Source organism: Oncorhynchus clarkii, chromosome 7 (assembly GCF_045791955.1).
Source record: "Oncorhynchus clarkii lewisi isolate Uvic-CL-2024 chromosome 7, UVic_Ocla_1.0, whole genome shotgun sequence".
Taxonomy (NCBI): domain Eukaryota; kingdom Metazoa; phylum Chordata; class Actinopteri; order Salmoniformes; family Salmonidae; genus Oncorhynchus; species Oncorhynchus clarkii.
Genome location: NC_092153.1, coordinates 60,549,567 through 60,577,037, shown reverse-complemented (window position 1 = coordinate 60,577,037; position 27,471 = coordinate 60,549,567). Strand labels below are relative to the sequence as shown.

Below are 27,471 nucleotides of genomic sequence, written 5' to 3'. Positions count from 1 at the left end.
TACTTAAGGGTTTTATCATTTGCATACAATTTGCAATAAATGTATAACTGCAATTGAACTATTTTAATATTGGGAAGGGCCAAAAACTCACTCCTCAGAGGGCACCTCACTGTGTTGCTTCTCCCCAATTGTTGCAGTAACTGGCTGCTCAATGGTAATTTTTTCCTTCTCCTCACTGTAACTCCCACTCATACAAATTTCTGGACCTGAGACAGAGCCTTGTGGTACCCCAACACCCTCAGTCATCTTCGAGTTCAGGATCTGTGAACAAAAACATGGAGAGTGCAGTTAAAGTACATAATGCGGCGCTTTGTATAGGCTGTGCACATTTTGTCCCACACTCCAAAACGTTGATTGTTGGTACATGTTTGTGAATGTGTCTCACCTTAAGCTCAGCCCTCAGTAGAATCTGACTGTCAGGTGAGGTTCCATCCAGACTCAGCCACTGATCCAGGACCAGATCTGGTTCTGACAGCAGCTCTCTGACTGGTACCACCAGAGAACCCATCGCCTGATCCCAAGCACTGGAGAGCTAGAGAAAGATAAATAAAGAGGGAATTACACTGAACATAAACATAAAGGCAACATGTAAAGTGTTGGTTCCATGTTTCAAGAGCTGAAATAAAAGAGCCCCGAAAATGTCCATACGCACACAAAGCTTACTTCTCTCAAATTTTGTGTACAAATTGGTTTATATCCCTGTTGGGAGATTTGTGTGGATGTTTAGTGACTCCATCCTGAAGCAGACTGAACTCTCACCTTCACTATGAAAATCTCCTCTCTGGGGTCTCGAACCAGGAAGTAGAAAGCCTCTTCCCATTGGGGGGAGTTGGTACGATCACATACCTTCAGAGAGACAGAGAAGTTGACTTTCACGGCAGATCCAATAACAAGTCATGCATTTCAGCTCTAAGGATACTGCCTCACCTTGGTTCTATATGTTGTCTCTCCCAGAACAAGCTCAGCTCCAGCCTTTGGCTCCTTCCCACTCTTCTTCAACTAGGAGCACACAGAGACCACACGATACAACAGTCAAAATCAAACACTGATTGTGAGCAACTAGACAAAATAAACCATCAACATCTGTGCATAACCCATATCACAGCTGCAAAACTAGACAACAATGCATAGCCAGAGTTCAAATGTTCAAAGTGGCAGTGTGTGAGGTGAAGTGGTGAAAGGTCAGAGGTGACTCACAGGCAGTGAGTGGGCTCTGTCCATGTATACGAAAAGCAGAGCAGCAGAGGGAACAGCCTTGTTCTGGTAGGACTGGAGAGACTGCAGCTGCAGCACCTGGAACATGGGGAGAAAATAGTTAATTTGAAACAACATCTTGCAATAATAATGTTGTGCTCTGTTATGGGCGTCAGGTAGCCTAGCGGTTAAGATCATTGGGCCAGTAACCGAAAGGTCTCTGGTTCAAAGTCACTCTGGATAAATGACTAACACGTAAAAAAAATTTTTTTTTTTTTTTTTAAATATTTTTTATTTCACCTTTATTTAACCAGGTAGGCTAGTTGAGAACAAGTTCTCATTTGCAACTGCGACCTGGCCAAGATAAGGCATAGCAGTGTGAACAGACAACACAGAGTTACACATGGAGTAAACAATTAACAAGTCAATAACACAGTAGAAAAAAGGGGAGTCTATATATACATTGTGTGCAAAAGGCATGAGAAGGTAGGCAAATAATTACAATTATGCAGATTAACACTGGAGTGATAAATGATCAGATGGTTATGTACAGGTAGAGATATTGGTGTGCAAAAGAGCAGAAAAATAAATAAATAAAAACAGTATGGGGATGAGGTAGGTGAAAATGGGTGGGCTATTTACCAATAGACTATGTACAGCTGCAGCGATCGGTTAGCTGCTCAGATAGCAGATGTTTGAAGTTTGGTGAGGGAGATAAAAGTCTCCAACTTCAGCGATTTTTGCAATTCGTTCCAGTCACAGGCAGCAGAGAACTGGAACGAAAGGCGGCCAAATGAGGTGTTGGCTTTAGGGATGATCAGTGAGATACACCTGCTGGAGCGCGTGCTACGGATGGGTGTTGCCATCGTAACCAGTGAACTGAGATAAGGCGGAGCTTTACCTAGCATGGACTTGTAGATGACCTGGAGCCAGTGGGTCTGGCGACGAATATGTAGCGAGGGCCAGCCGACTAGAGCATACAAGTCGCAGTGGTGGGTGGTATAAGGTGCTTTAGTGACAAAACGGATGGCACTGTGATAAACTGCATCCAGTTTGCTGAGTAGAGTGTTGGAAGCAATTTTGTAGATGACATCGCCGAAGTCGAGGATCGGTAGGATAGTCAGTTTTACTAGGGTAAGTTTGGCGGCGTGAGTGAAGGAGGCTTTGTTGCGGAATAGAAAGCCGACTCTTGATTTGATTTTCGATTGGAGATGTTTGATATGGGTCTGGAAGGAGAGTTTAGAGTCTAGCCAGACACCTAGGTACTTATAGATGTCCACATATTCAAGGTCGGAACCATCCAGGGTGGTGATGCTGGTCAGGCGTGCGGGTGCAGGCAGCGAACGGTTGAAAAGCATGCATTTGGTTTTACTAGCGTTTAAGAGCAGTTGGAGGCCACGGAAGGAGTGCTGTATGGCATTGAAGCTCGTTTGGAGGTTAGATAGCACAGTGTCCAAGGACGGGCCGGAAGTATATAGAATGGTGTCGTCTGCGTAGAGGTGGATCAAGGAATCGCCCGCAGCATGAGAAACATCATTGATATATACAGAGAAAAGAGTCGGCCCGAGAATTGAACCCTGTGGCACCCCCATAGAGACTGCCAGAGGACCGGACAGCATGCCCTCCGATTTGACACACTGAACTCTGTCTGCAAAGTAATTGGTGAACCAGGCAAGGCAGTCATCCGAAAAACCGAGGCTACTGAGTCTGCCGATAAGAATACGGTGATTGACAGAGTCGAAAGCCTTGGCAAGGTCTATGAAGACGGCTGCACAGTACTGTCTTTTATCGATGGCGGTTATGATATCGTTTAGTACCTTGAGCGTGGCTGAGGTACACCCGTGACCGGCTCGGAAACCAGATTGCACAGCGGAGAAGGTACGGTGGGATTCAAGATGGTCAGTGACCTGTTTGTTGACTTGGCTTTCAAAGACCTTAGATAGGCAGGGCAGGATGGATATAGGTCTGTAACAGTTTGGGTCCAGGGTGTCGCCCCCTTTGAAGAGGGGGATGACTGCGGCAGCTTTCCAATCCTTGGGGATCTCAGACGATATGAAAGAGAGGTTGAACAGGCTGGTAATAGGGGTTGCGACAATGGCGGCGGATAGTTTCAGGAATAGAGGGTCCAGATTGTCAAGCCCAGCTGATTTGTACGGGTCCAGGTTTTGCAGCTCTTTCAGAACATCTGCTATCTGGATTTGGGTAAAGGAGAACCTGGAGAGGCTTGGGCGAGTAGCTGCGGGGGGGGGGGGGAGCTGTTGGCCGAGGTTGGAGTAGCCAGGCGGAAGGCATGGCCAGCCGTTGAGAAATGCTTGTTGAAGTTTTCGATAATCATGGATTTATCGGGGGTGACCGTGTTACCTAGCCTCAGTGCAGTGGGCAGCTGGGAGGAGGTGCTCTTGTTCTCCATGGACTTCACAGTGTCCCAGAACTTTTTGGAGTTGGAGCTACAGGATGCAAACTTCTGCCTGAAGAAGTTGGCTTTAGCTTTCCTGACTGACTGTGTGTATTGGTTCCTGACTTCCCTGAACAGTTGCATATCGCGGGGACTATTCGATGTTAGTGCAGTCCGCCACAGGATGTTTTTGTGCTGGTCGAGGGCAGTCAGGTCTGGAGTGAACCAGGGGCTATATCTGTTCTTAGTTCTGCATTTTTTGAACGGAGCATGCTTATCTAAAATGGTGAGGAAGTTACTTTTAAAGAAAGACCAGGCATCCTCAACTGACGGGATGAGGTCAATGTCCTTCCAGGATACCCGGGCCAGGTCGATTAGAAAGGCCTGCTCACAGAAGTGTTTTAGGGAGCGTTTGACAGTGATGAGGGGTGGTCGTTTGACTGCGGCTCCGTAGCGGATACAGGCAATGAGGCAGTGATCGCTGAGATCCTGGTTGAAGACAGCGGAGGTGTATTTGGAGGGCCAGTTGGTCAGGATGACGTCAATGAGGGTGCCCTTGTTTACAGAGTTAGGGTTGTACCTGGTGGGTTCCTTGATGATTTGAGTGAGATTGAGGGCATCTAGCTTAGATTGTAGGACTGCCGGGGTGTTAAGCATATCCCAGTTTAGGTCACCTAACAGAACAAACTCTGAAGCTAGATGGGGGGCGATCAATTCACAAATGGTGTCCAGGGCACAGCTGGGAGCTGAGGGGGGTCGGTAGCAGGCGGCAACAGTGAGAGACTTATTTCTGGAGAGAGTAATTTTCAAAATTAGTAGTTCGAACTGTTTGGGTATGGACCTGGAAAGTATGACATTACTTTGCAGGCTATCTCTGCAGTAGACTGCAACTCCTCCCCCTTTGGCAGTTCTATCTTGACGGAAGATGTTATAGTTGGGTATGGAAATCTCAGAATTTTTGGTGGCCTTCCAGAGCCAGGATTCAGACACGGCAAGGACATCAGGGTTAGCAGAGTGTGCTAGAGCAGTGAGTAAGACAAACTTAGGGAGGAGGCTTCTGATGTTGACATGCATGAAACCAAGGCTTTTTCGATCACAGAAGTCAACAAATGAGGGTGCCTGGGGACATGCAGGGCCTGGGTTTACCTCCACATCACCCGCGGAACAGAGAAGGAGTAGTATGAGGGTGCGGCTGAAGGCTATCAAAACTGGTCGCCTAGGGCGTTGCGGACAGAGAATAAGAGGAGCAGGTTTCTGGGCATGGTAGAATATATTCAGGGCATAATGCGCAAACAGGGGTATGGTGGGGTGCGGGTACAGCGGAGGTAAGCCCAGGCACTGGGTGATGATGAGAGAGGTTGTATCTCTGGACATGCTGGTTGTAATGGGTGAGGTCACCGCATGTGTGGGGGGTGGGACAAAGGAGGTATCAGGGGTATAAAGAGTGGAACTAGGGGCTCCATTGTAAACTAAAACAATGATAACTAACCTGCACAACAGTATACAAGGCATATTGACATTTGAGAGAGACATACAGCGAGGCATACAGTAATCACAGGTGTTGAATTGGGAGAGCTAGCTAAAACAGTAGGTGAGACAACAACAGCTAATCAGCTAGCACAACAACAGCAGGTAGAATGGCGATTGATTAGGCAGAGAGGCTCGGATTAACTACACACAGAGCCTAAGTGCGGCTGGGGCCGACAGATAAAACATAAACAAGCAGAATGGATTACCGTGATTAATGGACAGTCCAGCATGCATCAGCTATGTAGCCAAGTGATCAGTGTCCAAGGGGCAGCGGTGGATGGGGCAGGGAAGCTGGACTGGCGAGTGTTATCCAGGTTAGAAAACTAACAATGACTAAATAGCTTGTAGCCAGTTAGCTGGTTAGCTTCTGGAGGTTCTTGAGTGTGTTCTAAAAATGTAAAGATAATAGCGGTTCCGTATCACATTGGGTGAGGCAGGTTACCGGAAGGTATAAACAAATTAAAAATCGAAAAGGGATAGAAAGTAAATATGGGTTCAGTGAGTGTTTGGGACGCGGCGATTCAGACGGTTAGCAGGCCTGTGCTAACAAGCTAACAGTTAGTAGACGGTGCTAAACACGGTAGCAGTTAGCGGACCGGGCTAAACAAGCTAGCAGTTAGCAGGCCGAATTTGCAAGCAAGGAGATAGCAAGGGCTAGAGAGTTAGCCTTTGGGGACGTCGCGATGGGGGGAGTCTGTTTATTCCTCTTCATGCGGTGACATCGATGGACCGGTCGTGGGTCTGGATATTGTAGCCCAGGAGCTCAAAATGTTCCGTTTTCGATGGGAATCCGGGGATGAAAAATAAAAATAAAATAATAAATAGGTCCGTTATGCCTCATGGGTTATGGAATGTGAGTCTTTTGCATAAAGAGTTCTAGGAATACGTCATTGTATGATAGGGAGGGAGGAGAGAAATTGTTGAACTAAACGCATAGTGAAAGAAAATGAGATTGAGAAATGAGAGACGAAGAAACTGAAAAAAGGAGGAGTGGAACTGACCTTATTCAGTCTGTCTGGTTGTGATACTGTTGGTACCCACTCCAGTACCAGGTGAAGACGACCTGACTTCACATCATTCAGAGTGTACCACTGGAACACAGAAATATACCCAATAGCCTGTTTACAGATGTAGCACAATAAAATAAAGGGGGGAAATAAAGCTAAGCTTAGCCTCTCAATCAAAAGCTATATTGAAGCAACATGATGGCCTTGACCTGACATTTGGCCTGCAAGTAATAAAAGGGAGTTTGACCTGACATTAGGCCTGCAAGTAATAAACGGGAGTTTGACCTGACATTAGGCCTGCAAATAATAAAAAGGGAGTTTGACCTGACATTAGGCCTGCAAGTAATAAAAGTAAGGGAACACCCCCCTGAAATGGACAAAAATGAATGGGAAGTCATTGGCACTGGACAAACCATATACACGGTGTCCAATACCACTCAATTCGGCGTGCAAATGTAACAAGTCAACATCCAAAAGTAAAATTTTGAAAAAGTGAACATTTTTTCAAAAACTTATCACCTCATTAAAAAAGTGCTTTCTGGACCGTTTTTCAAAATTCTTTCGATTTACACGTGTAAGAACTGTATGAATATACTTTGGTCCAATTTTATTATCATTATTATTATTTTTATTAACTTGTGCATAAGGCATATGTTTTGTCCATTTGCAATATGATTTTATAGGAAGTCAAAGTCAAAAGTCAATTTTTTTGGCCAAATGCCATAAGAAATGTCCAAATCCAATATGAAAGATTTGAAAATGCCAAATCAGGATGTTATGTCCATTTGCCATGTACCATCACGAATTTGACATGCTCAAAAATACTGCAGAAATGCAAAATTGACTGGCCTGATGAACTCGGGATGGCCGGGCAGTGATAGTGGTTCCTCTACATCGCTCATTGTGTTGATTTCACCATGTTAATTTGGTGATGTTTTTTTCACTGTTGAATCATATTGCAAATGCACGTGCATTTACAATATGTTTCAATGGGCATTTACCATCACGAATTTGGCATGCTCAAAAATCCTGCAGGAATGCGAAATTGACTGGCCCGATGAACTCGGGATGGCTGGGCAGTGATTCTGGTTCCTCTCCATCGCTCGTTAGGATTGATTTCAGAATGTCACTTTGGTGACGGTACCTCACTGTTTAAACATATTGCAAATGGACAATAGTCACCAGCAAGTCACCGTCCATCAGTCAATTAGATATCATTCTGACACCAAACTGATACAAACTGACACCAAACCCACTTTTTCCAACTCGTTTAGTAGCCAACAATCACATACTTCAGAGCTGGCCCAAAATTCACAACGCCTTCTGTTCAAACCATAATAAAAACGTAAAACACGTAGTTACGTTCTAGCTGCGGGTCCAGTTCTGATGTTATGTGTAGGCCTAGCTGAGGCGACCCCGAATCCCAAGTTTCAGCTCGATAGGTCATTTGGTGCCCGAGCAAGACCCTAATTGGTGCTGAAAATCCACTTTTTTCCATGCCTTGCTACGGGGGTCCTTGAATGAGCTATCGGACAGAAACGTTGGGGTCCGTCTATATGGGCCGAGGCGGTCGCAATGCACCCAGTCTTGCGACTCTGGGACATTTCTAAATGTCATCATTTTCATGGTGCAAAATGAATTGAAGTTATCGCAAATGTACGAGGCTGTTTCTCGGTCCGAGAACCTTCTAGAGTCACGTAACTCACCACGCACTATCGACCTGAGGTCTAGAACAGGTTTCTAAAGTTTCAGAACTCTAGGTCTGACGGTTCTTTAATAGTTCGAACAAGGTTAACTAATGCAGGCAGTGTATGTCTCTACGCACCCCAATGTGTCCTTCCTTCCAAGCTGTGTGTGTGTGATTTAGTTTTTCTTTGAAATTTTATGGGAGAAATGACTGATTTACAGTTCATGGGGGTTGCCTGGCACGTCCGGTTGGCACAGGAAGCTAGCTATAAGTAAACACATATCCTCATTGGGGTATGCTTTTACAGATTCCTGAGTTTTAAGTCTTTACGTTAAGAACTGACTGATTTACACAGGGTTGAATGCACTATTTCTATCAAACTGCTGTTTGGGTATGGATATACACTTTTAGGGTGATTTTAACCACTTCCGGTTGGTCTAGGGAGCTTAGAATCGACACAGGTAGACCTCAGTGGCCTGATGGACTGTCATTGAAGACAGGTTCATAAGGCATTCATAACCCACATAGGCTTCAGGTTGACTTTAGAGGAGCAGGCAATGTATTCCTATGGGGAGAGAAGTCATTGTAATCTGTGAGATCAAAAAACCCTGATTTACTGTTAAGGGTTAATGCCACGCGGTCAAGGTTAGGCTTGCACGGATCGGGAGGACCTCAGGAACGTACCTGAGGTCGAATTGTGCTTCTCACCCTAACGGTTCTCTCACTGTCACCCAAAAGCAAATGACGTTGAGGGGCAGGCTTCACTTTGGGCCTACTTTTCTCATGGTTACCTAGTCACACATATGACGTTTTGAAAAGATCTGACCTTTTTAACCCTTGGAAACAGCACCTGTGACACCATTTTAAGGCACTTCCGGTTTACACAGGAAGCTGAAAGTGAACACATATCCTCCTTGGGGTAGGCAATTATAGAATTGAGTTTTCAGTCTTTATGTTAAGACCTGACTTATTTACGGAGGGTTTAGTGAGTGTGTGTTATTTCAGAAAATCACAGCTCCGAAGCACACTTTAAAAAGATTTGTATGAACACGCTGCAGCTGGATCTGTAACTGTTAAAAAAAAAAAAAAAAACTATTTTTGAACATCACCAATTTGACATTGTACGATTTCTCTTAAATGACGATAGATAAATGGCTGGTTCTTTTTTTATTGACACCGGAGGTTCCTTGACGTTGACGTGAAGCGGAGAAATTATTGCTCTATTTTCATTTTGGACCTTTAATCCCAGAAAAATGGCCATAACTCAAAAACCGTTGAGGCCTAGACGCCATCTTGTTCGGGGCCAACTGCCCATTATGCCAAACCTATGCTCACCAAGTTTCGGCTTCAAAATATTTTCCGTTTAGGAGATAAGGCCACGTCGTGATTCGTGATGTTTTGTACATTTGCAATATGATTGCATTCGCCCTCTTGTGGGATTTACCGGGACAGTGGAAAAATGACCAAAATTTGATTATTTATCAAACGGAAACCGAATGTCCGAGAGAGTTCATTTGATGACTTCCCGGAAGATCCCGGCCCGACCCAAATTCCCGGCCCGACGCAACGTTTTCGGACGTCTAGTAAGGGACCGTACATTTGCAATGTGGTCGGTCTCACTAACCATATGGCGAATGTCAAAATGTTCCCTTAAGGTATGGGAGTGCCCCATGGAAGTCAGGCTAGAAAGAGAAGTAAATATCTCAATACACTGACTCACCTGGTCTGTGTACTGGGAACTGATGACATCACTCAGCCTCATCATAAACCTACAAAAACACACACACACACACACACACACACAAAACAGATGCTTTGGCAACATTTCAAAAAGGAATTGCATTCTTGTGAACATTTTATAGATATATATCTTTGATATGTGAAAGTAGAAAAGTAGAACCATGTCTTATATTTCAAACATTTCAACCACCATGAGACCAAAGTGCATGAAAATGTAAGTCTTATTTTGTGTGTGTCCCAAACATCACCTTATTCCCTATTTAGTGCACTACTTTTGACCAGGGCCCATATAACTCATTTACTGACAATTTTGATACCTTCTGGAAACAAAGCTTGCATTACAAGGAGGATAGGATACACCCAAATAATTTGAAGCACTGGATCCTTTCACAGCATTATAAGGCTGTGTTGAGACAGTGACTTATCAATGACCCAAGCCCAGCTCATTTAATCTCTACCATTGTGTCGCTGAGTTGTCATAATGCTTCAGCAAATGTATATTATCCCAGGGGCGTTGGAAGAATCAATGTAAGTAACCTAATTTATGTCCTCTTACTGCCCTGAATGCCTCTGTTGATCCTACAGCTATTGTATGCAGTAATCATATGCCTATGAACTAGAGTAATACTGTACTATTAGCACTGAGGCTGTGCTAGTAGGAAGACCTCTGTGTGCAGCTCACCCTGCACTAATACAAATAACCCAAGCATGTCTGCTCTCTGCTAAGCATCCCAGAAAAGTGCTAAAAATAGCCCACGTTAACACATGTAGCTTAAGAAACAAGGTTCATGAAATCAATAATTTGCTAGTATTAAATGACATTCATATTGACAATCTCTGAAACTCATTTAGATAATACCTTTTATGATACAGTGGTAGCAATACATGGTTATAACATCTACAGAAAAGATAGAAATGCCAAAGGTGGAGGTGTGGCTGTTTATATTCAGAACCACATTCATGTAAAGCTTAGAGAGGATCTCATGTTAAATAGTGTTGAAGTAATATGGCTACAGGTTCACCTACCTCACCTAAAGCCCATTCTGGTAGGAGTGCTAACAGTCAGTATCTGGATAACAAGTGTGAAATGCTTGATAATGTATGTGATATCAATAGAGAGGTATATTTTCTGGGTGATTTAAATATTGACTGGCTTTCATCAGGCTGCCCACTCAAGAGAAAGCTTAAAACTGTAACTATTGCTTGCAACCTGGTTCGGGTTATCAACCAACCTACCAGGGTAGTTACGAACAGTGCATGAATGAAATCATCAACATGTATTGATCATATCTTTACTAATGCTGCAGAAATTTGCTTTAAAGCAGCATCCAAATGTAGTGATCACAATATAGTAGCCATATCTAGGAAAACCAAAGTTCCAAAGGCTGGGCCTAATATTGTGTATAGGAGGTCATACAATAAGTTTTGTAGTGATTCCTATGTTGTTGATGTGAATAATATTTGTTGGTCTGTGGTGTGTAATGATGAGCAACCAGACACTGCATTTGAAACATTTATGAAATTGCTTATTCCAGTTACTAATAAGCACGCACCCATTAAGAACATAACTGTTAAATCCCTCTGGACTGATGAGGAATTAAAAAATGGTATGGTTGAGAGGGATGAGGCAAAATAGATGGCAAATAGGTCTGGCTGTACAACCATACTGCAAATTGAGAATACTGCAAATTGAGAAATCATGTGACTAAACTGAATAAAAAGAAGAAACTACACTATGAAACAAAGATTACATAAACAATGATAGTAAAAAGCTTTGGAGCACCTTAAATTATATTTTGGGCAAAAATGTAAACTCTACTCCATCATTCATTGAATCAGATGGTTCATTCATCACAAAACCCACTGATATTGCCAACTACTTTAATTACTTTTTCATTGGCAAGATAAGCAAACTTAGGTATGACATGCCAGCAACAAATGCTGACACAACACATCCAGGTATATCTGACCAAATTATGAAAGACAAGCATTGTAATTTTGAATTCCATACAGTAAGTGTGGAAGAGGTGAAAAAACTATTATTGTCTATCAACAATGACAAGCCACTGGGGTCTGACAACTTGGATGGAAAATTACTGAGGATAATAGAGGATGACGTTGCCACTCCTATTTGCCATATCTTCAATTTAAGCCTACTAGAAAGTGTGTGCCCTCAGGCCTGGAGGGAAGCAAAAGTTATCCCCCTACATAAGAATAGTAAAGCCTCCTTAACTGGGATAAACAGCCGACCAATCAGCCTGTTACCAACCCTTAGTAAACATTTGGAAAAAATGGTGTTTGACCAGATACAATGCTATTTTAGTGTAAACAAATTGACAACAAACTTTCAGCACGCTTATAGGGAAGGACATTCAATAAGCACAGCACTTACACAAATGACTGATGATTGACTGAGAGAAATTGATGACAAAAATATTGTGGGGGCTGCCTTGTTAGACTTCAGTGCGACTTTTGACATTATAGCTTTTTATTTTTATATACATTTTCTATTTAACCTTTAATTTAACTTGGCAAGTCAGTTAAGAACAAATTCTTATTTACAATGATGGCCTACTCTGGCCAAACCCCGATGACGCTGGGCCAATTGTGCGCCGCCCTATAGGACTCCCAATCACGGCCGAATGTGATAAAGCCTGGATTCGAACCAGGTACTATAGTGATGCCTCTTGCACTGAGATGCAGTGCCTTAGACCGCTGTGCCACTCAGGAGCCTATAGATCATAGTCTGCTGCTGGAAAAACGTATGTGTTATGGCTTTACACACCCTGCTATATTGTGGATACAGAGTTACCTGCCTAACAGAACACAGAGGGTGTTCTTTAATGGAAGTCTCTCCAACATAATCCAGGTAGAATCAGGAATTCCCCAGGGCAGCTGTCTATGCGCCTTACTTTTTTCAACGCCACTGGCTTTGAGTAAAGCCAGTTTGTCCATGTCTGCAGATGACTCAACAGTAATTCACTAAACCTCAATTCAATTTGTAATGAATAAGGTGGAAATTGAGCAAGTTGCGATGACTAAACTGCTTGGAGTAACCCCAGATAGTAAACTGTCATGGTAAAAACAAAACATATTGATTCCACAGTAGCTAAGATGGGGAGAAGTCTGTCTGAATTCTTAACAGCCCTATCAACAAGGCAGGTCCTACGGGCTCTAGTTTTGTCGCACCTGGACTACTGTTCAGTCATGTGGTCAGGTGCCATAAAGAGGGACTTAGGAAAATTGCAATTGGCTCAGAACAGGGCAGCATGGCTGGCCCTTGGATGGACACAGAGAACTAACATTAATGTCAATCTCTCCTAGCTCAAAGTGGAGGAGAGATTGACTACATCACTACTTGTATTTGTGAGAGGTATTGACATCAATCAATCAAATGTATTTATAAAGCCCTTTTTACATCATGTCACAAAGTGCTATACAGAAACCCAGCCTAAAACCTCAAACAGCAAGCAATACAGATGTAGAAGTACAGTGGCTAGGAAAACTCCCTAGAAAGGCAGGAACCTAGGAAGACACCTAGAGAGGAACCAGGCTCTGAGGGGTGGTTGAATGCACCGAGCTGTCTCTGAACTACTGGCACACAGCTTGGACACCCATGCATACCTCACAAGACATTCCACCTGAGGTCTCTTCACAGTCCCCAAGTCCAGAACAGACTATGGGTGGCGCACAGTACTACATAGAGCCATGACTACATGGAATTATATTCCACATCAAGTAACTCATGCCAGCAGTAAAATTAGATTTAAAAAACAGATAAATATATACCTTACGGAACTGTGGGGACTGTGAAGCAACACAAACAGACACATGCATAAAAACACACAATAACATACGCACTATACACACATGTACACATGGATTTTGTGTTATAGATAAGTTGTAGTAGAGTAGAGGCCTGAGGGCGCACACTTAATATGTTGTAAAATCTGTTATGAATGTAATGTAAAGTTTTTAAAATGTATAACAGCCTTAATTTTGCTGGACCCCAGGAAGAGGGGGGATTCTTAATAAATACAAAATACAACTCTGGTCAAACGTTGTGCACTATACAGGTAATAGGGTGCCCTTTGGGATGTATTCCTTAACTATCAATAGCAGGTTACTGGTGTATAGTTGGGCCAGTCACAACACACCTTCCCAGGAAGTCATCCGCATCCATGTCTTTATCATACAGCTCTACCTGGACCTCCTGACCAGCCTGGGGGTTCAGCACCGTCTGGGGAAACACACATATGTCAGGGAAGATCAATAACAACAAAACTACACATAAATAATACTATTACATGTTATTAAGGCAGAAAGCTAGCAAAGGTCCTCTAGGGCACTGCATCGCAGCGCTAGCTGTGCCACCAGAGACTCTGGGTTCGCGCCCAGGCTCTGTCGCAGCCGGCCGCGACCAGGAGGTCGGTGGGGCGACACACAATTGGCCTAGCGTCGTTCGGGTTAGGGAGGGTTTGGCCGGTAGGGATATCCTTGTCTCATCGCGCACCAGCAACTCCTGTGACGGGCCGGGCGCAGTGCGCGCTAACCAAGGTCGCCAGGTGCACAGTGTTTCCTCCGACACATTGGCTTCCGGGTTGGAGGCGCGCTGTGTTAAGAAGTAGTGCGGCTTAGTTGGGTTGTGTTTCGGAGGACGCATGGCTTTCGATCTTCATCTCTCCTGAGCCCGTACGGGAGTTGTAGCGATGAGACAAGATAGTAATTACTAACAATTGGATACCACGAAATTGGGGAGAAAAGGGGGTAAAATGTATTACATTTTGTTATTTTTTATTTAAAGGTAGCAAAGGCACACACTTCTAGATGTCTCAGATATATTCTTACATGAGAGAAGCCCTCCAAATACAGTAATTGTAAAAAAAGATCAAAAGTCTGTCCTAACACGCATTGCTTTTACTTTCTTCAGTACAGCACAATCCCTTTTACCGCTCATCTAAATGGGCACACAGTTCAACAGCCGACATAGATTAATTGAATAAACTACAAGTCCCTCCATACCTCAAACATCTCGTTCCAGGTGGGGTTGAGGTTCTCCTTGATCACACGACTCTTAAACTTGACCACTCCGATGTTGATCTTGACATAGGGGTCACTCTTGCCCTTCTTCAGGCCCCCCATCAGCTTATCCATGGCAACCAGATCCTGGGCCTCCAGTACATGGATTCTCAGCACCCCCTACAGGACAAACAACAGAACTGCAGTGGCACACTATAACCTTTTTGAAGGCATCCTAGCATTCTCAAAATACAAACAATATAAGGTCTTGAGATATTTTTTTTTTAAATTTGAACTTTTGTTCTTGGCAGTATAAATCATTTTTATAGTCCCTTCAGTAAAGCACCCACCTCAGTGCCAAAACTTGGGTGAGGGGTAGTGTGAGGAGGGCGTGTTTCAGGGATGACATTTGGCATGACCTCAGCTTCCTCAGGTACAGACACAGAAGGAAGGCTAGGCACTGTAGTTCTGGCAATGTCCTCTGTAACAGATCTGAATATTCATAAAGGAACACACACACACACACACACACACACACACACACACACACACACACACACACACACACACACGGCATGTTGATAGCTGCTTCCCACACTGAAGATTATCAATGCAAAGTCAGTGTACATGCAAAGCTCTCTGGATCTGTTGAATGGAGCTCACCCTGCCGTTGGTCCCTGCCAGGGTTGGAGCTCCTCAGTGTCTGCTGTGACTGACAGTTGGGTGATAGGTTCCTCAGTTTCTTCTGGCTCCTCTATCTGTTGGTCAAAAACACATTCCAATGCTTACGCCTGCAGTCAATCCTTTTCCCCTGCCATGCAATTCCTATCAAAACCAATTATAACATGTCTTATGAATACATCAATTATTGTTTTTTGTTGTTGTTATTTAGCAGATGCTCTAATCCAGAGCGACTTACAGGAGCAATTAGGGTTAAGTGCCTTGCTTAAGGGCACATCAACAAATATTTCACCTAGTCATTTCAGGGGTTCGAACCAGCGACCTATCGGTTACTGACCCAACGCTCTTAACTGCTAGGTTACCTGCCGCTAGGCTAACTGTTAACACAGAAATAAAATCTTGCATAATTTGGTAATCAGCGTGATTAACTACTGGGTCTATATGTGTCAGAAATGGAGAGATCTGGCAGTTTTCTAAGTCCACACCCTTACAAAAGGAAACTGTCAGCCAAGGCACCCCCCCCCCTTCCAATTCCATGTGGGCAAACGCATGAAGCACACGAAGTAAAGCTGTTTAAGCACTGTCTTCGCCAAATCCTGATATGTCCAAATAACCAGTGACAAAAACCCAAAGACTGGAACTACTGCTGCTCGTTATCTCACATATACCATTATGGCTAAACTGATTTTCCGGTCTACATGCAGAATCTGCCCACGAGGGATTACGCATACAGAGACACCCATACACTGTTTCCCACCTCAGTATCAAAGCTGGGGTCAGGGGTGGTGTGTGGTGGGAGTATCTCAGGAGGGCTGGGGTCTTCTTTGGGGACCTCAAAGACCACCTCTGCTTCCTCAGGTTCAGAGATAGAGGGTTGGCTGGAGACTGCAACAGATCTGAAAACACACAGAGAGACATATACTTAAGGGTTTTATCATTTGCATACAATTTGCAATAAATGTATAACTGCAATTGAACTATTTTAATATTGGGAAGGGCCAAAAACTCACTCCTCAGAGGGCACCTCACTGTGTTGCTTCTCCCCAATTGTTGCAGTAACTGGCTGCTCAATGGTAATTTGTTCCTTCTCCTCACTATAACTCCCACTCATAATAATTTCTGGACCTGAGACAGAGCCTTGTGGTACTCCAACACCCTCAGTCATCTTCGAGTTCAGGATCTGTGAACAAAAACATGGAGAGTGCAGTTAAAGTACATAATGCGGCGCTTTGTATAGGCTGTGCACATTTTGTCCCACACTCCAAAACGTTGATTGTTGGTACATGTTTGTGAATGTGTCTCACCTTAAGCTCAGCCCTCAGTAGAATCTGACTGTCAGGTGAGGCTCCATCCAGACTCAGCCACTGATCCAGGACCAGATCTGGTTCTGACAGCAGCTCTCTGATTGGTACAACAAGAGAACCCATCGCCTGATCCCAAGCACTGGAGAGCTAGAGAAAGATAAATAAAGAGTGATTAGAAAGGAAAAGATAAAAAGGTAGATTTGTGTGGATGAATTGCATTTAACAGAGACTGTGCAAGATGTTTACAGTGAGTGACATTATGTTTTAATGATACCATATCCATGTTTAGTGACTCCATCTTGAAGCAGACTGAACTCTCACCTTCACTATGAGAATCTCCTCTCTGGGGTCACGAACCAGGAAGTAGAAAGCCTCTTCCCATTGGGGGGAGTTGGTACGATCACACACCTTCAGAGAGACAGAGAAATTGACTTTCACGGCAGATCCTGTTACGAGTCATGCATTTGAGATCTACATGTACGGTTTCTCACCTTGGTTCTGTAGGTTGTCTCTCCCAGAAAAAGCTCAGCTCCAGCATTTGGCTCCTTCCCACTTTTCTTCAACTACAAACACACAGGGATCACACAATACAACAGTCAAAATCAAACACTGACTGAGCAATTCAAAAAGATCGAACATATAAACATTTATGCATAACACATATAACAGCTGCCAAAACTAGACATCAACCTGAAGCCAGAGTTCAAAAGTTCAAAATAGCTCAGTGACAGAGGTGAAGTGGTGAAAGGTCAGAGGTGACTCACAGGCAGTGAGTGGGCTCTGTCCATGTAGACGAAGAGCAGAGCAGCAGAGGGAACAGCCTTGTTCTGGTAGGACTGGATAGACTGCAGCTGCAACACCTGGAGCATGGGGAGAAAAGAGTTCAATCACTTTGAAATAACATCACAACAGGTGGTTAAAAGGTTAAAAACGAGTAATAGAATGAGAGAGAGATGGGGAGAAGGGGTACTGAGATAGGGAGAGGTGAGGACAGGGCAAAAGTAACACTGGAAAACTACAGAGAGGGGCGCGGAGGTGTGAAAAATATATAAATTGACGAGACAGAACGGAGGGAAGTAGAACTGACCTGATCCAGTCTGTCTGGTTGTGATACTGTTGGTACCCACTCCAGTACCAGGTGAACACGACCTGACTTCACATCATTCAGAATGTACCACTGGAAAAGAGACAAGAAACCACACATCAGACGGTGTACTAAAACCAATACACACATTATACAGATGAGTGTACCGACTACCGATGTAAGCGAGTACAGACATCATTTAGTACACGAGCAGAGAGAGATGTAAGCATTACCTGGTCGGTATACTGGGAGTGTATGATGTCTCTCATACTGATGTTACACCTGTACACAGGAGGGGAAAATACAGTCAGAAATCAAACAACACTTTGACAGGGAACAACATGGCTAACAAAAAGTACAGGACCCAACCTGGATGTATACCAAATGGAATCCTATTCTCTACATAGTGCACTAATTAGTGTCAAAAGCAGTGCACTTTATATACGGCATAGGGTTCCATTTGGAACACAGAGCAGCTCCTCTCACCTGCCCAGGAAGTCATCCTTGTCCATGTCTTTATCATACAGCTCTACCTGGACCTCCTGATCTGACTGTGGGGTCATCACCGTCTGGGGAAACACATCATATTGACGGTAACACTTAGAGAGGAAACTATAAGTAAACCTATAGAGCAGGAGTCATGACAGTCGTTGACAGACAACATGTCATAAATACTTCATATGAATATTCTTAAGTGTAGAAAGTTCACATTTCTACTCCTATTCATCAGAAAGCAATAGATTGCATGAAACATAATTCCACAAAGAACAGTTTCCAGACTTTCCACAGACAAAGCCCCCAGTTAGAAAAAAGACAGACTACAGCGGATGCAGAGAGCTAACGTTGAATCAGGTGAGAAATGGCAGACATAACAAGGTTGACTCATGTCAGAATACAATGTTGCGTAGACTTATGGCCAGAGCTCGGGTCAATTCTAAAGTTGGTATACTAGGTTCCTTAGGAGTTACCTGAAATAAATGTCTGTTTTGTTTAGAGAAGTAAAACAAATATATTCAGAGAAGTTTAAAACTTGTTAGGGTCTTTTTTTTCAGAATTTCTGCCTGACTGACGTGCCCAAAGTAAACTTTGGGCCTGTTACTCAGGCCCAGAAGCCAGGATATGCATATAATTGGTAGCATTGGATCATGCATAAGACTATAAAATAATCCATAAGACTATAACACAATTGCTATGGTAGGAGAAAATCCAAATAAAAAATATTTTTTGAGATCCCAGGCTCTTATAATGGAAAGCTATGGGTCCTATGCAATTCCAGCTCCCAGATTGCAATTTCTATGGCTTCCACTAGATGTCAACAGTCTTTGTTCAAGGTTTCAGGCTTGTTTCTTCCCAAACGAGGAAGAATTTTGAGTTTTGGCACTGGGAGTCACAATTGGAAATCAGTCTGTGGGTGCGTGACGAAGAGGACGATCACTTGCTAATTTGACTTTTCTATTGAACATACTTCTTTCAGTATGAAATATTATAGTTTCTTTACATTTTAGAGTACCTGAGGATTAGATAGAAACGTGACTTGGTTTAACAAAGTTAAGTGGTAGCTTTTTGGATTAATTTGTCTGCAGGTAGAACGAGTGGATTACCAAAATCGACGACACCAACTAAACTTACTTTTTGGAGGACTGGCTGAGGAGGACCGGCTGAGAAAGCTGGATGCAATCACAAATGAATAATAGGCAGACGTGGTCTAAACTATTAGAGTTTTAGCAACTAGGAAATGGCAGAGAGATTTCTGCATAGTGAAACTTTAAGGAGAAAAACAGAAGAAAATGTTACACATCTACTACAATAGGTACACAAAGGAGACAAGGAGGTCAACAACTGGTGTTTGGGAAACTACATTGGTGAGACCCGCACAGAGAAGGAAGAAAAGAAGAGGACCAAGCTCCTGAAGACCGAAGCAAATCAACAGAAGGTCGAAGGGCAATGGCTCGAGTGGGAGAAATCCAAAGCCAAAAAGAAACAGATAAAGAAAATGCAGGAGAGGACCAAATACAATTGACTATGGAAAAATATCAAGGTAAATGTTAAAGCTGCATTATGGAACTTTTTGGGCGACCCAACTAAAATCACATAGAAATGTGTGTCACTATTTCTATGCTTCCGGTTCTTAAGTTTTGTTTTTGCGTCTTTTACTTTCGCTTTTGTACACCAGCTTCAACGACCTAAAACAAGGAGGTCATATTGAGACTTAACTCTCTTCTACAAATGAGCCCTGCACGATACAAAAACAAGCACATACAACAGGCAAGTATCGAAAAAAACAAATATAGACAATGTACATTAAGATACAAAACACAGTCAATTAAAACCAACACATTCTTCATTATAAAAATCCTATGTCAGCTGTCTGAATTGACCTAGGGCCTTCCAAGTATCCAATCCAAATGTCTTTTGGAGATTATTCCAAACAGGGTGCAAGGCAATTAGAGGCAGATTTACCTAACTTTGTAGACACCAAATGTCTATCCAAACTTAACCAACTCTGTGAACGAATTTGGTAACTTGTCATTTGAAATCTTAACAGTAATGTTAGGTAAGTCTGAAGCTTATGGAGCAGGGCTTTGTAAAAAAAAAAGAGCGTAATGATGTGATCTACGTGACTTTAAAGAGGTCCAGCCAACCTTTTGGTAAAGAATGCAGTGATGAGAATTTAAACAGTCTCCTGTGATAAAAGGAAGAGTGCTATGACAAACGGCATCCAGGGGTTTCAGAGTAGTGGCAGCAACACATTGATAAATATTATCACCATAATCAAGAACAGATAGAAAGAATGACTGCACAATCTGCTTCCTGCTGACGTGAGAGAGGCAAGATCTGTTTCTATAAAATAAAATAAAAACACTTTAAATGTTAGATCTTAACAAGCTCAAAATACAATATTTTTGGTTACGTGAAATATATTTCACAGCGGTTTAGATGGTACAGTGATTCTTTACACTATACTTGCTTGTTTTGTCACAAACTGAAATTAGACAAACTGCTAGAATTTTTGCACGCAGGAAATGGCAGAGCGACTTCTGCATAGTGCATATTTGAATTTAAGATTGGGTTTTGTGTCAACAGTCACTTGTGGACTCTACTAATGAGTTAAGTGAATGTATCAACTGTAATCAGGCTAGTTGTTGTACCTCAGCTATGTGAAAACACACTGTATTCATACTAATTTACCCTTAACACTTCTCCCCTTTCGTTGTTCTATTTCTCAGCTCTGGTGTGTTAGAAGACTGATATCTTCTTCTTCTTACTCTTCATCGTATTCTTTATCTTTTGCTATTCAGGACTATCAGCATTATTAATAACAAATAAATTGTAATATTGTCACTTTGGTTCACTTAATGACATGCCAAATATTGCTACTTTTTTCACCTTTATTTAACCAGGTAGGCTAGTTGAGAGAACAAGTTCTCATTTACAACTGCGACCTGGCCAAGATAAAGCATAGCAGTGTGAACAGACAGCAACACAGAGTTACACATGGAGTAAACAATAAACAAGTCAATAACACAGTACAAAAAAATAAAACAAATAAAAAAAGAGTCTATATACATTGTGTGCAAAAGGCATGAGGAGGTAGGCGAATAATTACAATTTAGCAGATTAACACTGATAAATGATCAGATGGTCATGTGCAGGTAGAGATACTTGTGTGCAAAAGAGCAGAAAAGTAAAGTACTGAATACCTCCATACCTCATACATCTCATTCCAGGTGGGGTTGAGGTTCTCCTTGATCACATGACTCTTAAACTTGACCCCTCCGATGTTGATCTTGACGTACGGGTCACTCTTGCCCTTCTTTAGGCCCCCCATCAGATTGTCCTTGGCGATTAGATTCTGGGCCTCCAGTAGGTGGATTCTCAGCACCCCCTAAAAACAAACACTAGTAACAAGACTGTACAAAAAACAGCAGTGTAGCATGAAATACCTGATTCACACAGCACTGTACATAGTATTAAATAACTTATTCACACAGTAAATGGTACTGCTCGGCTATGAAAAGCCAACTGACATTTACTCCTGAGGTACTGACCTGTAGCACACGCTACAACCACTGTGATTATTATTTGAACCTGCTGGTCATCTATGAACATCTTGAAGAACAATCTGGCCTTGACGGCCATGTACTCTTAGAATTTCCACCCGGCAAAGCCAGAAAAGAACTGGCCAACCAAAGCATCCTTCACTCATGCTGCCAAACATACTCTCGTAAAACTGACTATCCTACCGATCCTTGACTTCAGCGATGTCATTTACAAAATAGCCTCCAACACTTTACTCAGCAAATTGGATGCAGTCTATCACAGTGCCATCCGTTTTGTCACCAAAATCCCATATACTACCCACCACTGCGACCTGAATGCTCTGGTTGGCTGGCCCTCGCTTCATATTCGTCGCCAAACCCACTGGATCAAGGTCATCTATAAGTCTTTGCTAGGTAAAGTCCCGCCTTATCACAGCTCACTGGTCACCATAGCAGCACCCACCCCTAGCACGCGCTCCAGCAGGTATATTTCACTGGTCACCATAGCAGCACCCACCCTTAGCACGCGCTCCAGCAGGTATATTTCACTGGTCACCATAGCAGCACCCACCCTTAGCACGCGCTCCAGCAGGTATATCTCACTGGCCGCCTTTCCTTCCAGTTCTCTGCTGCCAATGACTGGAACGAATTGCAAAAATCACTGAAGCTGGAGACTCATATCTCCCTCACTAACTCAAAGCATCAGCTGACAGAGCAGCTTACAGATCATTGCACCTGTACATAGCTCATCTGTAAATAGCCCACCCAACTACCTCATCCCAATGTTATATATTTGTTGTGCTCCTTTGCACCCCAGTATCTCTACCTGCACATTCACCTTCTGCACATCTATCACTCCAGTGATTAATTGCTAAATTGTAATTATTTCGCCACTATGGCCTATTTATTGCCTTACCTCCCTAATCTTACTTCATTTGCACACACTGTATGTAGACTTTTCTATTGTTATTGACTGTACGTTTGTTTATTCCATGTGTAACTCTGTGTTGTTTGTGTCGCACTGCTTTGCTTTATCTTGGCCTGGTTGCAGTTGTAAATGAGAACTTGTTCTTAACTGGCCTACCTGATTAAATAAAGGTGAAATAAATTAAATTAAATAAAACACTGGCACACTGCTTCTCACCTCAGAGCCAAAGCTGGGCTCAGGGTTGGTGTGTGTTGGGAGTGTTCCAGGAAGACAGGGTTCCTCAGTGACCTCCTCAGGTATCATCTCAGTAACTGTTACCCTCTTAGCCTCCTCTGGCTCTGGTACTGGTGCTGGGATAGAGGAAGGGCTGGGGGATGGAGCACTGGGAGTGTCCACTGAAATACATCTGAGCAGACATGGTGGAAGAACAGAGAAATTGGTTCATCTTGTGTGTGTGTGTGTGTGGATATTAGTATACCCTCATTTGTTCTACCTCTGCTGCACTGTGTCTCTCTCCAGTCTCTGTTCAGCAGTAGAGGCGGCTCGAGCTCTGGGTTGATCTGCCCTCTCCACATCAATCTCACACTTCTTGGGACACAGCACCTGTAGAAGAACAACACATTTAATAACTCCACCATACAACCTTATTACAAAACATCATGTATTGAATCAATACACATCTATAGTGCCTCCTACTGAGTAAAATAGTGTTTCTAAAGTACTGTAAGTGCAAGAGTGTGTCTCACCTTCAGTTCAGCCCTCAGTAGAATCTGACTGTCAGGTGAGGCTCCATCCAGACTCAGCCACTGATCCAGGACCAGATCTGGTTCTGACAGCAGCTCTCTGACTGGTACCACCAGAGAACCCATCGCCTGATCCCAAGCACTGGAGAGCTAGAGAAAGATAAATAAAGAGTGATTAGAAAGGAAAATATAAAAAGGTAGATTTGTGTGGATGAATTGCATTTAACAGAGACTGTGCAAGATGTTTACAGTGAGTGACATTATGTTTTAATGATACATTATCCATGTTTAGTGACTCCATCCTGAAGCAGACTGAACTCTCACCTTCACTATGAGAATCTCCTCTCTGGGGTCACGAACCAGGAAGTAGAAAGCCTCTTCCCATTGGGGGGAGTTGGTACGATCACACACCTTCAGAGAGACAGAGAAATTGACTTTCACGGCAGATCCTGTTACGAGTCATGCATTTGAGATCTACATGTACGGTTTCTCACCTTGGTTCTGTAGGTTGTCTCTCCCAGAACAAGCTCAGCTCCAGCATTTGGCTCCTTCCCACTTTTCTTCAACTACAAACACACAGGGATCACACAATACAACAGTCAAAATCAAACACTGACTGAGCAATTCAAAAAGATCGAACATATAAACATTTATGCATAACACATATAACAGCTGCCAAAACTAGACATCAACCTGAAGCCAGATTTCAAAAGTTCAAAATAGCTCAGTGACAGAGGTGAAGTGGTGAAAGGTCAGAGGTGACTCACAGACAGTGAGTGGGCTCTGTCCATGTAGATGAAGAGCAGAGCAGCAGAGGGAACAGCCTTGTTCTGGTAGGACTGGATAGACTGCAGCTGCAACACCTGGAGCATGGAGAGAAAAGAGTTCAATCACTTTGAAATAACATCAAAACAGGTGGTTAAAAGGTTAAAAACAAGTAATAGAATGAGAGAGAGATGGGGAGAAGGGGTACTGAGATAGGGAGAGGTGAGGACAGGGCAAAAGTAACACTGGAAAACTACAGAGAGGGGCGCGGAGGTGTGAAAAATATATAAATTGACGAGACAGAACGGAGGGAAGTAGAACTGACCTGATCCAGTCTGTCTGGTTGTGATACTGTTGGTACCCACTCCAGTACCAGGTGAACACGACCTGACTTCACATCATTCAGAGTGTACCACTGGAAAAGAGACAAGAAACCACACATCAGATGGGGGACTAAAACTAAAACACACATTATACAGATGAGTGTACCGACTACCGATGTAAGCGAGTACAGACATCATTTAGTACACGAGCAGAGAGAGATGTAAGCATTACCTGGTCGGTATACTGGGAGTGTATGATGTCTCTCATACTGATGTTACACCTGTACACAGGAGGGAAAAATACAGTCAGAAATCAAACAACACTTTGACAGGGAACAACATGGCTAACAAAAAGTACAGGACCCAACCTGGATGTATACCAAATGGAATCCTATTCTCTACATAGTGCACTAATTAGTGTCACTTTATATACGGCATAGGGTTCCATTTGGAACGCAGAGCAGCTCCTCTCACCTGCCCAGGAAGTCATCCTTGTCCATGTCTTTATCATACAGCTCTACCTGGACCTCCTGATCTGACTGTGGGGTCATCACCGTCTGAGGAAACACATCATATTGACGGTAACACTTAGATAGGGAACTATAAGTAAACCTATAGAGCAGGAGTCATGACAGTCGTTGACAGACAACATGTCATAAATACTTCATATGAATATTCTTAAGTGTAGAAAGTTCACATTTCTACTCCTATTCATCAGAAAGCAATAGATTGCATGAAACATAATTCCACAAAGAACAGTTTCCAGACTTTCCACAGACAAAGCCCCCGGTTAGAAAAAAGAGAGACTACAGCGGATGCAGAGAGCTAACGTTGAATCAGGTGAGAAATGGCAGACATAACAAGGTTGACTCACGTCAGAATACAATGTTGCGTAGACTTATGGCCAGAGCTGGGGTCAATTCTAAAGTTGGTATACTAGGTTACTTAGGAGTTACCTGAAATAAATGTCTGTTTTGTTTAGAGAAGTAAAACAAATATATTCAGAGAAGTTTAAAACTTGTTAGGGTCTTTTTTTTCAGAATTTCTGCCTGACTGACGTGCCCAAAGTCAACTTTGGGCCTGTTACTCAGGCCCAGAAGCCAGGATATGCATATAATTGGTAGCATTGGATAATGCATAAGACTATAAAATAATGCATAAGACTATAACACAATTGCTATGGTAGGAGAAAATCCAAATAAAAAATATTTTTTGAGATCCCAGGCTCTTATAATGGAAAGCTATGGGTCCTATGCAATTCCAGCTCCCAGATTGCAATTTCTATGGCTTCCACTAGATGTCAACAGTCTTTGTTCAAGGTTTCAGGCTTGTTTCTTCCCAAACGAGGAAGAATTTGGAGTTTTGGCACTGGGAGTCACAATTGGAAATCAGTCTGTGGGTGCGTGACGAAGAGGACGATCACTTGCTAATTTGACTTTTCTATTGAACATACTTCTCTCCGTATGAAATATTATAGTTTATTTACATTTTAGGGTACCTGAGGATTAGATAGAAGGAAGAAAAGAAGAGGACCAAGCTCCTGAAGACCGAAGCAAATCAACAGAAGGTCGAAGGGCAATGGCTCGAGTGGGAGAAATCCAAAGCCAAAAAGAAACAGATAAAGAAAATGCAGGAGAGGACCAAATACAATTGACTATGGAAAAATATCAAGGTAAATGTTAAAGCTGCATTATGGAACTTTTTGGGCGACTCAACCAAAATCACATAGAAATGTGTGTCACTATTTCTATGCTTCCTGTTCTTAAGTTTTGTTTTTGCGTCTTTTACTTTCGCTTTTGTACACCAGCTTCAAAGACCTAAAACAAGGAAGTCATATTGAGACTTAACTCTCTTCTACAAATGAGCCCTGCACGATACAAAAACAAGCACATACAATAGGCAAGTATCGAAAAAAACAAATATGGACAATGTACATTAAGATACAAAACACAGTCAATTAAAACCAACACATTCTTCATTATAAAAATCCTCTGTCAGCTGTCTGAATTGACCTAGGGCCTTCCAAGTATCCAATCCAAATGTATTTTGGAGATTATTCCAAACAGGGTGCAAGGCAATTAGAGGCAGATTTACCTAACTTTGTAGACACCAAATGTCTATCCAAACTTAACCAACTCTGTGAACGAGTTTGGTAACTTGTCATTTGAAATCTTAACAGTAATGTTAGGTAAGTCTGAAGCTTATGGAGCAGGGCTTTGTAAAAAAAAAAGAGCGTAATGATGTGATCTACGTGACTTTAAAGAGGTCCAGCCAACCTTTTGGTAAAGAATGCAGTGATGAGAATTAAAACAGTCTCCTGTGATAAAAGGAAGAGTGCTATGACAAACGGTATCCAGGGGTTTAAGAGTAGTGGCAGCAGCACATTGATAAATAGTATCACCATAATCAAGAACAGATAGAAAGAATGACTGCACAATCTGCTTCCTCAAATCAAATCAAATTGTATTTGTCACATACACATGGTTAGCAGATGTTAATGCGAGTGTAGCGAAATGCTTGTGCTTCTAGTTCCGACAATGCAGTAATAACCAACAAGTAATCTAACTAACAATTCCAAAACTACTGTCTTATACACAGTGTAAGGGGATAAAGAATATGTACATAAGGATATATGAATGAGTGATGGTACAGAGCAGCATAGGCAGGATACAGTAGATGGTATCGAGTACAGTATATACACGAGGTGAGTATGTAAACAAAGTGGCATAGTTAAAGTGGCTAGTGATACATGTATTACATAAGGATGCAGTCGATGATATAGAGTACAGTATATACGTATGCATATGAGATGAATAATGTAGGGTAAGTAACATTATATAAGGTAGCATTGTTTAAAGTGGCTAGTGATATATTTACATCATTTCCCATCAATTCCCATTATTAAAGTGGCTGGAGTTGAGTCAGTGTCAGTGTGTTGGCAGCAGCCACTCAATGTTAGTGGTGGCTGTTTAACAGTCTGATGGCCTTGAGATAGAAGCTGTTTTTCAGTCTCTCGGTCCAAGCTTTGATG

At 42.7% G+C, this 27,471-nt stretch overlaps 1 protein-coding gene across 1 annotated transcript in view; it reads right to left on the bottom strand.

Annotated features, from left to right (window-relative positions):
• The window catches only part of LOC139412641 (uncharacterized), a 91,784-nt gene that overhangs the window by 27,139 nt on the left and 37,174 nt on the right, over nucleotides 1-27,471 (bottom strand). Inside the window, exons 39-68 of the mRNA XM_071159322.1 lie at nucleotides 24,915-24,997; nucleotides 24,673-24,721; nucleotides 24,443-24,532; nucleotides 24,120-24,215; nucleotides 23,847-23,918; nucleotides 23,677-23,763; nucleotides 23,356-23,502; nucleotides 23,103-23,212; nucleotides 22,826-23,015; nucleotides 21,351-21,527; nucleotides 18,128-18,210; nucleotides 17,875-17,923; nucleotides 17,645-17,734; nucleotides 17,322-17,417; nucleotides 17,049-17,120; nucleotides 16,879-16,965; nucleotides 16,558-16,704; nucleotides 16,264-16,433; nucleotides 16,011-16,149; nucleotides 15,236-15,330; nucleotides 14,923-15,064; nucleotides 14,576-14,752; nucleotides 13,711-13,793; nucleotides 9,534-9,582; nucleotides 6,121-6,210; nucleotides 1,198-1,293; nucleotides 928-999; nucleotides 760-846; nucleotides 386-532; nucleotides 92-261 (exon numbers count right to left, since the gene is read on the bottom strand). Of these exons, the coding sequence (XP_071015423.1) occupies nucleotides 92-261; nucleotides 386-532; nucleotides 760-846; nucleotides 928-999; nucleotides 1,198-1,293; nucleotides 6,121-6,210; nucleotides 9,534-9,582; nucleotides 13,711-13,793; nucleotides 14,576-14,752; nucleotides 14,923-15,064; nucleotides 15,236-15,330; nucleotides 16,011-16,149; nucleotides 16,264-16,433; nucleotides 16,558-16,704; nucleotides 16,879-16,965; nucleotides 17,049-17,120; nucleotides 17,322-17,417; nucleotides 17,645-17,734; nucleotides 17,875-17,923; nucleotides 18,128-18,210; nucleotides 21,351-21,527; nucleotides 22,826-23,015; nucleotides 23,103-23,212; nucleotides 23,356-23,502; nucleotides 23,677-23,763; nucleotides 23,847-23,918; nucleotides 24,120-24,215; nucleotides 24,443-24,532; nucleotides 24,673-24,721; nucleotides 24,915-24,997 (3,242 nt within the window). The remainder of the gene's footprint in view (nucleotides 1-91; nucleotides 262-385; nucleotides 533-759; nucleotides 847-927; nucleotides 1,000-1,197; nucleotides 1,294-6,120; nucleotides 6,211-9,533; nucleotides 9,583-13,710; nucleotides 13,794-14,575; nucleotides 14,753-14,922; nucleotides 15,065-15,235; nucleotides 15,331-16,010; nucleotides 16,150-16,263; nucleotides 16,434-16,557; nucleotides 16,705-16,878; nucleotides 16,966-17,048; nucleotides 17,121-17,321; nucleotides 17,418-17,644; nucleotides 17,735-17,874; nucleotides 17,924-18,127; nucleotides 18,211-21,350; nucleotides 21,528-22,825; nucleotides 23,016-23,102; nucleotides 23,213-23,355; nucleotides 23,503-23,676; nucleotides 23,764-23,846; nucleotides 23,919-24,119; nucleotides 24,216-24,442; nucleotides 24,533-24,672; nucleotides 24,722-24,914; nucleotides 24,998-27,471) is intronic.